The sequence below is a fragment of the Notolepis coatsorum genome (genome assembly GCF_963971535.1).
Source record: "Notolepis coatsorum genome assembly, chromosome: 2".
NCBI lineage: Eukaryota > Metazoa > Chordata > Actinopteri > Aulopiformes > Paralepididae > Notolepis > Notolepis coatsorum.
Window position 1 is genome coordinate 193,772,369 of NC_140166.1, and position 13,094 is coordinate 193,785,462.

Consider the following 13,094-nt stretch of genomic DNA (forward strand, 5'->3'; position numbering starts at 1 on the left):
TGTATTTGTTTTTTCGTTGATGGTGTACAGTAGGTACATGAGATGAGGTATATCTCGGTATGGCTTAAGAGCGGGACGCGATGCAAGTACGCTATATAACTCACTGTATCATTAAAAGCCCTCTTCAAGCTCACATGAGCAGCACTTGTTGTAAGGAATTTTTTTTTCGAAGCGTCTAATTCGTGTCAACAATCTGTTGTGATTGATAGCTTGGAGGGCAGAACCAAAGTATAATGAGTCAACGATAAGGGCAATCTCCGTTAATGGTGAGAAGTTCAAATTAAACTGCTATGGTCCTTTAAGAGGCACCGGTCTGAAAGGTGCATGTTCAGTGTAAGGGTTTCAGTCACTATGGCACAATCACACAGTACATACTAACACTGACTCGGCCTGGGGGAGGGGTCTGTCAGTCTGTGATGTTACTCTGTGCCAGCAGTGAGACAGCTCAGGTCGTGCTGGTGTTGTACAGAGTGAGATGAAAAGCAGAAGCCAGAACCCCCCTCCAAACAGGCCCCGCTGTGAGCGCAACAACATCTCCCCCATTCCCCAGCCCTGGCTGCAGGGATCCTCTTCCATAAACATAGACACAGATGGACACAAATCTATTCTCTACACACAACTAAATCACTCGCTCAGGCCAAGCGAATGACTATGTCCCAGGTCGGAGTGAGAGGTTGTTTGTGTCCAAATCCCTCTCGTGTTAAAGTGTAAACTGAGGCGCTCGGTACAGACACTGCAGCTGCGCGGTGCTCTCTTGTACTTGTAGTGCTGCTGTAGCCTTTTATGGTTGCCCTCTCGCCTATCTCCTGATGCATCACATAGGGATGAAACATAAGTGTGTGTGTGTGTGTGTGTGTGTGTGTGTGTGTGTGTGTGTGTGTGTGTGTGTGTGTGTGTGTGTGTGTGTGTGTGTGTGTGTGTGTGTGTGTGTGTGTGTGTGTGTGCGCGCGCGCGTGTGTGTGTGTGTGCGTGTGTGTGTCGTGCACGGATGTGCACATGTGTGTGTGTGTGTGGCCTCCCAGTTTCTCCATAACGGTTTTGGCTTCCTCGCTATCAATTATTTTCCCATAGCACTGTGAGTCTATCTCCTATACCTCTGGGAAAAGGGGTCCTGCTTCACTCTACAGTAACATAATCCGTTTAGATTACTAAAGGCAGTGAGTCAAGTTTGTAAATTGACTTAATGTAGCCTTTTCATGAGAGCAGGATTGTGGTGTAATTCTACAACTTCTTATGTTCATGAAATGCTGCTGACAAGATGGCTGTACATTGATATGATATCATGGCATTACTGTAAACAGCAGACTACTGAAAACACTACACACGACACTATACAATGACGGCATCTAGAATTAGCCTGGAGGATTGTCGGAATTATCGAACGGCTGAACATTTATTTTCTGTACATTATGTTGGCATATGGCTTATCTTATTGAACCCTTTCACTACCACACTACAAAGGGTTAACGCTTTCACTACCACACTACAGAAGATTAACCCTGTCACTACTACGCTACAGAAGGTTAGCCTTCTGTAGTGTGGTGGTGAAATGGTTAAAGGGGCATATAGCAGATTTTCTTTACCTGAAGCCTACCATTCTGTTGTCAGGAGGACATGTGATAATCGGACAAAAAACGAATCAGTGTGGTCTGTGTGTGCCAAGAGCTCGGCCACATTTAGTTTTTCACTTTCGTCGAGTTGGGTGACATAATCCAGTGCAGTTTCTTATGGGGGCCGTTGTGGCCAAGCTCTCGAGACACACACAACACATTGGTAAATTTCATAAGCAACTATCAGATGTCCTCCTCAGAAACAGAACGATAAGATTAAGGTTAGAAATCGGCAGGATTCCTCCTTAATTCCTCACTGATGTTCCACATTTCAGCATTTTAAAGGTGCGCCAACTAAGATTTGGATTATGTGAAGTGAGGACCGTGGAATAAGTAGCCTTACATAATTTAGTGGTTGAGCTGGTCCCCTTTGACACGGTCCTTGTAGAGTCAACCACTAAGTTACGCGCTTAGTCCTTGAAACTGTGTGTGTGTGTGGTTGAGTCTATACACGCTCCTCATTTCAAACAATCAAAATCTTAGTTCACACACCTTTATAACTGTGAGCCAATGGGCTTTGTGGTGAATGTAGTTTGAACTTTTAAACACTCAACTCTTTTAACCCTTTCACTGCCACACGGTTAACCCTTTCAATGCGACAATATCGAAGGTTAACCCTTTCACTGCCACACAACAAATGGTTAACCATTTCACAACCACACCACAGAAGGTTAACCCTTTCACTACCATCTGTAGTGTGGTAGTGAAAGGTTAACCTTCTGTAGTGTGGTAGTAAAAGGGTTAAACAAAGCGGAATTAGATGTGCATGTATTTTCCTGTAAGCCGCACTGTAGCACTGCAATCTAACGTGGGCCTCAGATTTTAGGATTACTTACAAGCTGCAGATTTGCACGAGCAGACAGGTGTTTCTGTAGTTATCTTCCTGAGTGTCAGCAGCACAATATTGCTCCACACGGTTAAGTGTGGAATTGAAACATACACACATGGATGCCATATGTAGCCGACCACACATGGTTGCAGATGAGAAGATAAAGTCACACTTGTGAGCCATATCATATACAGTAAATCTAGTATTCACTACCTTCTGGGACAAATTGTTTGGATTAAGGGCACAGTGACCGCCCAGTGTTTGTTTTATGACCTGCACATGTGTGTGTGTCTGTGTGTCCTCATCTTTGTATGGCAGGTGTTATTTTGTGGAGGTAAGAGCAGAATACAGACACTGTTAGATACGAGGTCAGATCACAGACACTGTTAGATACGAGGTCAGATCACAGACGCTGTTAGATACGAGGTCAGATCACAGACGCTGTTAGATACGAGGTCAAATCACAGACGCTGTTAGATACGAGGTCAGATCACAGACGCTGTTAGATACGAGGTCAGATCACAGACACTGTTAGATACGAGGTCAGATCACAGACGCTGTTAGATACGAGGTCAGATCACAGATGCTGTTAGATACGAGGTCAGATCACAGACGCTGTTAGATACGAGGTCAGATCACAGACGCTGTTAGATACGAGGTCAGATCACAGACTCTGTTAGATACGAGGTCAGATCACAGACGCTGTTAGATACGAGGTCAGATCACAGACGCTGTTAGATACGAGGTCAGATCACAGACGCTGTTAGATACGAGGTCAGATCACAGACGCTGTTAGATACGAGGTCAGATCACACATCAAAACAACTGTCATCTCACAGAACCTCTTTGATCCGATATTCAGTAGACTGCTAGTGTTTCAAAGCACTGAGTGCTCCACACACACACACACACACACACACACACACACACACACACACACGCGCGCGCGCGCGCACACACACGCACACACACACACACACAATGGCTAAAGTTAAATGGAAGCGTCCTACATAACCTATGTGTTCAATGTATCATATTCCACTGATGAAAACACATAATAGTAGCAATGAAAGAGCTGTGAAAGAGGAATGAGAACTATCTCAAATTACTTTTCTTTCTTTTCCCAAACTGACTTTGTGGACTATTGTGGAACTTCTTCTAACATGTCTTAAAAAAGCTCATATAAAGCATGCAAGGAAGAGAATTAGAAATGACTGACAAACTGCCATCAACAAATGTTTCTCAAAACCTCAACATCAAGCTAAATCCAAGCGTATTCACCTCAAGAAGACCTACTGAATTATTATATACCAAGCAACAGCTGTTCGTGAACATGGAGTGAAAGAAGAGTTAAGAGGAGGTAAGGAGAGGTCAGCGCGCGGTCTACTACTAGTCTACTGCAGCACCCTACCTCTGTTGAAGGACCATCTCTTCCTCCAGAGCTTAGAGAAGGAGGGCCAAGAGTTGTTGAGAGGAGAGTCCGCCATGGGAGCAGAGCAGCGGGGAGGCCAGCTGAGAGCTAGGGCACTCTCACACTGGAGCTCAGACAGTAAGCAAAGGAAGGAGGGAGGGAGGGAGGGAGGGATGGAGGGAAGGAGGAAGGGATGGAGGGAGGGAGGGAGGGGAGTCAATAGAAAAGGTATGTGTGTGTGTGTGTGTGTGTGTGTGTGTGTGTGTGTGTGTGTGTGTGTGTGTGTGTGTGTGTGTGTGTGTGTGTGTGTGTGTGTGTGTGTGTGTGTGTGAGAGCTGTATGTGTGTGTGCGTGTGTGTGTCGTGCACGGATGTGCACATGTGTGTGTGTGTGTGTGTGTGTGTGTGTGTGTGTGAGAGCTGTATGTGTGTGTGTGTGTCGTGCACGGATGTGCACATGTGTGTGTGTGTGTGTGTGTGTGTGTGTGTGTGTGTGTGTGTGTGTGTGTGTAGCAAGAGAGAGAGAGAGAGAGAGAGAGAGAGAGAGAGAGAGAGAGAGAGAGAGAGAGAGAGAGAGAGAGAGAGAGAGAGAGAGAGAGAGAGAGAGAGAGAGAGAGAGAGAGAGAGAGAGAGAGAGAGAGAGGAAGGAGAGCAGTGGAGAATGTGTGGCATAATGCTGATGTAGAGGTTGAGAGGGTGACCGGTTGTGACAGTTGGGAGAATAAATTGTGTAAAGAAAAGGATTTCAAGAAGGAGGTGGAGATGAAATGATACAACAGAGGGGAAGAAAGGGGCTAAGTGGTATGGGAGAGAGAGAGAGGGAGAGAGAGAAGGCAGGAAAGAGAGCAAGGGAGGAGAATGCAAAAAAGGAAAAAGGATAAGTGTACAGTACAAGTCGGTTTAAGAGGGACTGTCTGGACTGAACAGTGTTGAGCTGTATTCAAAACAATATTAACGGATTTCCTCTTCTTTGCCACGCAAGGGAGATGATAACCAGGTCTGCTTTAAGAATATTCATAAAAAGAATCCTCAGGAAGTAGAACCATCTGAGTTGAAGGTTAAGCACAGAGAGAGAGAAGTATTATGAAATACTAGTTTAACTGAATAAATGCAGATTTATTTTACACATAATCTCACACATCCAAATACTCTAAGCAGTTTTGCACACATTAATATATTATTGAGAGTAAATTTGTTTGAATATGGCCACCAGTGATGTCATCGAGGACATTGAATCGTTGTGTAATTACAGCTCAATGAGATGATAAGAAGTCAAGGTATTGCTATTTTTTCATCTACATCATTTATGGAGCTGTAATTAACACAAGGATTCAATGTTCCCGATGACATCACTGGTGGCCATATTCAAACTCTCAATAATAAATTAATGTGTGCAAAACTGTTCAGCTCACTGCACATCAAGTAAAGTAAGTCTCTATCTTTCCCACTGGTATAAGAAAAATCTGTTTTATACTATGTATATGTTTTTATATTATAAATATATAATTTTGTCTGAGAAAGCCCAAAGTTCATAAACACGTTACAAGAATAACATAGCAATCCTATAACATAACAACGTGTATGTGTGGATGCCATTACGTTGAGCTCAGTATGAAATATGTGATGAGACATGGTAAGGTAAAGGTACATACAGCACATAACAAAAATAAATAAATAAAAAATAATCCTACTTACATTCAATCTCAAATAACAGATAGTACAGTCCAATCAAATGCACAGGAACAATAAGTGAAGGACAAAATATCAGAGTTCTCAGAGGCTCTCAATGAGTGCGATCTCTCTCTCTCTCTCTGATTAACGTGACGTTACAGTACTCTGTACTGGCAGCACAAAGCCAACCACACGATCTAAACACAGCTTCCTCTTTTTCTTATTTTCTCTAACTCTTCAACCACTATAGTAAACTGGTGCCACTTGTCTAAAACTTCTTTTTTATCTATGTATTACTCTGTATTACTAAGCACTAAATTAATCTCCAGATACGGTGAGCAGTGCACAGAGGTAACGCTTTCATTGAGTCAGTGTTTATCTGACTGGTATGCCTCTACAGTAGCAGTAGGCCTATCTATCTCACAGTGGTGGTTGCTTGCAGCATACTGTACACTCCTCTGCATAATATTGGGAAGTGGGTTAAGAGGAACTCACCGTCTTTATAGTGGTTTTTCAGTTACACAAGACAGTTTTTCAGTTCAAGATCTACAAGGAGTGTTGAACACAAATCAAATAAAATGTATTTGTAAGGCCCGACAACACACGTTAATGTCCATGTCCCCATGGGCCGGACATTATTTACATTTACATTTTACATTTAGTCATTTAGCTGACGCTTTTATCCAAAGCGACTTAAAGTTCTGTACGACAAGACAGCAAGAAGGGTACAACTCTATCAGATGAGTAACAATGTTCATCAAGTGTTGTGTGTTACAGTGTAGGTTAGTTTATTAGGACAAGTGCATGACAGTAAGGTTAGTCAGGGTTAGGTTTTTTTTAATAATCATTTCAGATAATGGTTGAAGAAGTGAGTCTTTAGTCGACGGCGAAAGATTGGACGGGATTCGGCTGTCCTAACTGGGATGGGTAGTTCATTCCACCATTGTGGGGCAAGGACTGAGAATAGGCGGCTTCTCTTTGATGACCCTCCGGGAGCTTGGATAGGAGTAGGTCTGAGGCAGCCAGAAGATGCAGAGCGTAGGGGTCTTGAGGGTGTGTAGTTAGAGACCATTGACCGGAGGTAGGCGGGAGCGGTTCCCTTTGCCGCACGGTATACTAGGTCGAGGGCCTTGAAGCGGATACGTGCAGCAATGGGGAGCCAGTGCAGGTCCCTAAGAAGTGGGGTGACATGGGCCGACTTCGGTAGGTTTGAGATCAGGCGGGCCGCTGCGTTTTGAATGAGTTGAAGAGGCTTGGTGGCAGTGGCCGGGAGGCCAGCTAGCAGTGCGTTGCAGTAGTCGAGGCGGGAGATGACTGTTGATTGGACGAGGAGTTGGGTGGCTTCTTTTGTCAGGAAGGGGCGTATCCTTCTGACGTTGCTCAGGAGGAATCTGCAGGTTCTGGTTGTCGCTGCGATGTGAGCAGAGAAGTTCAACTGGTCGTCGAGGACAACACCAAGGTTCTTGGCGGTCGGGGACGCGGTCACAGCTGCATTCTCGACTGTGATGGAGAGGTCGGTCAGGGGGGAGGATTTGGCCGGCAGGTGGAGCAATTCTGTTTTGCTTAGGTTCAGTTTGAGGTGGTTGGTCGTCATCCAGGCGGAGATGTCGGACAGACAGGCCGAGATCTGCTCAGAGACGTGGATATCTGAGGGAGGGAAGGAGAGGAAGAGTTGAGTATCATCGGCATAACAATGATATGAGAAGCCATGAGACGTGATAATGTTACCCAGTGATTTAGTGTAGAGGGAGAAGAGAAGGGGTCCTAGGACCGAGCCCTGGGGGACACCCGTCCGGAGGGGGCGGGTGGCCGACAGAGTCCCTCTCCATGACACTTGGTAGGAGCGGTCGTTGAGGTATGATGTCAGCCATGTCAGCGCAGATCCAGCCACTCCCATTCCTGCGAGGGCCGCGAGGAGGATCTGATGGTTGACTGTGTCGCGGGACGTCCAGCACTCCGGTCATCACTACGAGACAGCCGGAGACAGGGAGACAGGAGTGCATTACTACAGCACTGTTTAGGCGTGGAGGGACAGCGTGTGTGTGAAACACTCGGCACATTAGACAGTGACACATATACGTCAGTGGTGGTGCTCCTAAAGGGACATTTCGCCACTCCACAGACTGTGCTCCTCCGTCAAGTTGTGTTCCGACGGAGGCATCAACGTACTGGCGAGTCAATAACGCAGTACGTCGCGGACCTACAGGGCTTGGCTAGCTCATGCAAATTCGGGGCATTACAGGATGAAATGGTGAGAGACCAACTCATATTGAACACTGACAGTGATAAAATCAGGGAAAGACTACTGTTGGAAAATGACGAGCTGACATTAGCAGTAGCTATTAGACTAGCAGTGCAGGTGGAATCTGCTATGAACTGTGCAGCTAGTTTGTCTACCTCCCCCAGCGCCAACACACACGTGCCAGTAGAGGCTGCGAGCACGCTCAGCTCAAGGGTGTCCCTCCTCAATGTGAGTGCAGACGACGGCGGGGACAATATACTGTTAGCCTCCCAGTCACGTGACCGCTCACGCCAGCCGTGCAGGAATTGTGGCTCCCTTTCACACAACTCCAGAGCCCAGACCTGCCCTGCCCGTGGCAAAGCCTGCTCCAACTGCGGGAGGCTAAACCACTTCCACAAGGTCTGCAGGTCAGCCCCAGCTAGCGCTTCCAAGCCACCGACCACTATCATCCATAATGTCAGCTCAGGACGAGTGCCATTGGTGATTGGTGACATCACACTGCCCCTCCTCCTCGACACTGGAGCCACAGTGTCTCTATTGAATTGGGCGACATACTCTCAATTCTTCTCCCACAAACCACTGGGCCCGCCCACCACCACCCTGCGAGGCTACGCCGACTCCATGATTGACATCGTTGGCTCCCTCCAGCTGCCGGTGAGGTACGGAGAAAAGACACTGCCTGCCTTCAATTTCAACATTGCACGCCGAGGGACCAACCTCCTCGGCCTCGACCTCTTCAGTGGCCTCGGTTTCTCTCTGCTGGACACCACAGGCTCAGAGATCCACACCGTCACCGCTGTCTCCTGGCAGCAACAGTGGCCGGCACTGTTCAACGGCGTGGGCTGCCTCCAGGTCTTCGCTCACCAGCCCCTGCTAGACCAAAAAGTGACTCCGGTCATCCAGCCCCTTCGCCGCTCCCCCCTGGCTCTCCGTGAGGGCATCGCCACCGAGTTACAGAAGATGCTGGACGACGACATCATCGAACAGGTGAACGCATCACCCTGGATCGTCAACTTGGTGGTAGCAAAGAAGAAGTCAGGGGAGCTGCGACTCTGCGTGGACATGAGAGCGGTAAACAAGGCCATCGTCCCTGATAAATACCCCCTGCCAACCACAGAGGAGCTCACCGCCCAGTTCCACGGGTCCAAGGTGTTCTCTAAGCTGGACCTTCGTCAGGGGTACCTCCAGGTGCCACTACACCCAGAGAGCCGCAACCTCACCGCGTTCATCACCCACAGGGGGGTCTTCCGTTACAAACGCATGGCTTTTGGCTTAAGCTCCGCCCCCAGCTGCTTCCAAAAGATCATGGCCTCCGTCTTCGCCGGGATCCCCGGGGTGGCCATCTACCTCGATGACATCGTGGTGCACGGGGGCCAACGCCGAGAGTCACGACGCGAGCCTCCACAGTGTCTTAAGTGCGATGGCGAAGCACCACCTCACACTCAACGGCGAGAAGTGTGTCTTTGCCACCACGACCATTGACTTTGTTGGGTTCCGCCTCTCGGCTGACGGCATGTACCCGCTCCAGTCAAACACAGAGGCCATACACAGTGTCCCAGAGCCCACCTCAGCGGCCCAGGTGGCCTCTTTCCTGGGCATGATGGCGTACTACCTCCGCTTCCTGCCACACTACTCCGACACAACTGCACCGCTGCGGAAGCTGTTGAAGCAGGACGAGCCCTGGCTCTGGATGCCTGCCTGCTCGAATGCTGTGCGCCTCCTCAAGTCCCAGCTCACCTCATCACCAGTCCTGCTGTTTTTCGACCTAGACAGCACCACCCTCGTCGTGTTTGATGCCTCTGCCGCAGCCGTTGGCGCGGTACTGTCACAGCTGCACGGGGGTGTGGAGAGGCCGGTCGCTTTCGCTTCACGGGCCCTTAGCCCCACAGAACAGAGGTACTCAGTGGGGGAGCGAGAGGCCCTGGCCTGCATCTGGGCATGTGAGCGCTGGCATATGTACCTCTACGGCCGCTCATTCACGCTTAGGACGGACCACCAGGCTCTCACTACCCTCCTCACCACGTCAGGCACTGGTCACAAACCGCTCCGCCTCCACCGCTGGGCTGACCGCCTGCAGCAGTACAACTTCGGTTTGCAGTTCACGCCGGGCCGGGACAACGTAGTAGCTGACCTACTGTCACGCGCCATCCCCAGTCCCCCCACAGCCCCGCCCTCGACTCCCGATCGGGATCAGGCTGAGCATGACCTGGTCCAGCTCCTCCACACTCCCCTCCAAGAGACAGTGTCGCTGCAGGAGCTCCAGGATGCCTTGTCTGCTGACCCTGTCCTCTCTGCGCTCTCAACCTACATCAGGCAGGGTTGGCCGGCAAGGACACCTGACGAACTGCTTCCCTATAGCAGACCCCGGGACGAGTTGTCATGCTGGAACGACTCCTGCGTCGCTCGTGGGCTCTGTACTGTGGTCCCGAGTGTCCTTCGGGCGCGTGTCCTTGCTATGGCGCACGAGGGCCACTTGGGCATAGTCAGGCTCAAACAGCGGTGTCGTGACTTGGTGTGATGGCCAGGCATCGACAGGGAAATCGAGATCCTGGTCAAGGACTGTACTGCCTGTCTTCTGAGCGGGAAGACCAGGGCCCCAGCCCCGCCCCCACCCATGCAGCCATTGGACTGGCCGTCCCAACCCTGGGAGCACCTGCAGCTCGACGTCTGTGGTGAACTGCACGGGGTACCGCATCACCAGCGTTTCCTCGTTGTGGTCTACGACCTCCACTCCAAGTGGCCCGAGGTGGCGCCCGTGGGCTCGGTCACAGCCGGGGTGCTGATTGAGATTCTCGAGTCCCTTTTCACACGCTGGGGCCTGCCCAAGAGGATCAGACAGACAATGGCCCCAAATGATCTCCCACGAACTGGCCTCCTACCTGGGGGGTAAGGGGATACATCAAATCCGCACGTCATTCTACAACCCGGCTGCGAACGGGGGGGTGGAACGGCTGAACCAATCCCTGAAGAATGGCATCAGGGCCCACCTGGCACAAGGGTGTACATTCATCAACGGTCTCCAACAGACGCTCCTGCACTACAGGGCTACTCAACACGCCACCACAGGCGTCTCCCCAGCCTCCCTCATGCTAGGGCGCGAGTTTCAGCTGCCCCTGGACAGGCTGCGCCCTACTCCGGCTCAGGCTCCAGCCCACCCGCTTCAAGCCACAGTCAACACACGCCAGCGCCGGATGAAGGACCGTTTCGACAGGACCCGACATGCGAGACCACCTACCATCGCCGTCTCAGACTGGGTCAGGATTCGGCGACCCCACCGGGACAACAAGCTCCGGTCATTCTGGTCTGACCCGGTCCAGGTCAGACAGCAGCTTGGCCTGGCCTCATTCAGGCTGGCTGATGGCACGCGTTGGCATGCTGGCCGACTGCGCAGGGTGCAGGCTCCCGCTGCCCAAGGACAGGGTGTGCCCGCGGCTATAGCTCTGCAGGACAGACGATTCAATGATGTTGCAGCCCCAGCACCCGCGGCTATAGCTCTGCAGGACAGACAATTTGATGATGTTGCAGCCCCAGCACCCGCGGCTCAGCCTGAGGCTGCGGGACCTCCGCTGTTGGCTGTTGGAGTGCCCGGGCCCCGCCCACTCCGAGCGCGCAACAGGCCTGCACACCTGAATGATTTTGAGACTGAGTACCACTTCTAGGTTGAGTGAAGGGGGGGGGAAATGTTACGTCTGGTACTCTAGCGAGTGCCAGCACTTTAACTAGTGTTCTAACTATTGCGACAGTGTCGTGTTATTCTGTTGAGTTTCACGTTACGGCATATGGCCGTACGTGACGTAGACGTTGATGTTCTGACTTACGTTACAATGCATGTGTCTTCAGTTCAGTAAACACCGACATGCTGAAACTACGTGTTGTCTGATTCTTCCAACATAACAATTATGTGAATAGAATAGAAGTACTTAACCCAGCAATGACACCACGTTGACAGACCACAAACCATGTTGACAGACCACGGACAGAAGACGGTAAGAAGCTGATCCATGGCCACCTTGGTCAGCACTACGAGACAAGCACTCCGAGAGATGGGGGGGGGGGGGGGTTGGGACAGGGGTTAGAGAGTTCCCATGTTTGTAGTGGGTGGAGATGGAGCAACAGATACATGCAGTGAGCACATGCACACATGGCGACGGCAGATCCACAGTATACAAGAAAATTGTGAAATAGAGCAAAAGATAGAACCACTGCAAGCACATGGACACAGGGTGAGATACGAGACAACAGCCCAGGGCCGCACGCCCCGTGGGGGCAGGAGGAGCCACTCAGAAGGTTCAGCACTGCAGGCCAGACAGAAGGCGACAAAGAAGCTGTTCCACGGGACCGGCCGAGACAGAGACAGAGGCCAAAAGGATAGACATCCTAACTAAATTAGGATGAATATGGATGTAAATACTGGGGCCAGCTGATTTGCACATGACTTAAGTATTCGTCCTGTTATCCCATCTGGGCCTGCAGCTTTCCGAGTATTTACACCCATGAACGCTAATCTCACGCTGTGTTCCGTCAATGAGAGAGTGTGTCCCCCCCCCTGTGGATGAACCCCCCCTCCCCGCAGGGGGTGACTTTATAATCAGTTATCGTTCGTACTCCCCGCCATAAGCCTCTCGTGTCGTTCTGTGCCATCTGTGTCTCCATCTTGTGCGCATATCGCCGTTTAGCAGCCCGAACCTCTTTGCGTAGCATATAGGCTGCTACCTTGTTGTAAGCAGCGGTACGAGCATTCAGGGCCACTCGGATGGAGTTGTCCACCCACGGTTTCTGGTTTGGGAAAAGCCAAATGATTCCTCCCAACTACAAAACCTTGAGGCCTGCTTGCTCGCCGTCAAAAAATGGATGTCGCAAAACTTTCTACTCCTTAATGCAGATAAAACTGAGATGTTAATTGTTGGCCCCCCAAACCACAGAGGCCTGTTTCAGGACATCTCCCTCAACTTTGATACCTGTCTTGTATCCCAGAGCTCCACCATAAAAAACCTCGGAGTCATTTTTGATTCCTCCCTCTCATTTAATGCACATATAAAAAATTTCACCAAAATTGCATTCTTCCATCTTCGTAATATTGCAAAAATACGCCCCATTTTAACTCTGGCTGATGCTGAAACCCTGATTCATGCTTTTGTCTCATCACGTCTGGACTACTGTAATGCACTTTTTTCAGGCCTACCTAATTCAAGCATCAAAAATCTTCAACTCGTGCAAAATGCGGCTGCACGGATACTAACTAGAACTAGAAAATTTGATCACATCACACCAGTTTTGTCCGCCCTACACTGGCTTCCTATCCAAGCCCGTTCTGACTTTAAAGTGCTACTCC

The 13,094-nt window shown here is 49.9% G+C and overlaps 1 protein-coding gene across 1 annotated transcript in view; it reads right to left on the reverse strand.

Moving 5' to 3' along the window:
• Window positions 1-3,957, reverse strand: part of LOC311223672 (uncharacterized protein) — a gene marked incomplete at its 3' end in the record, with an annotated part of 42,173 nt that extends 38,216 nt beyond the window's left edge. The window contains exon 1 of the mRNA XM_084308444.1: window positions 3,851-3,957. Within this exon, the coding sequence (XP_084164570.1) occupies window positions 3,851-3,926 (76 nt within the window). The 5' untranslated portion in view covers window positions 3,927-3,957. The remainder of the gene's footprint in view (window positions 1-3,850) is intronic.
• Window positions 3,958-13,094: the final 9,137 nt, after the last annotated feature.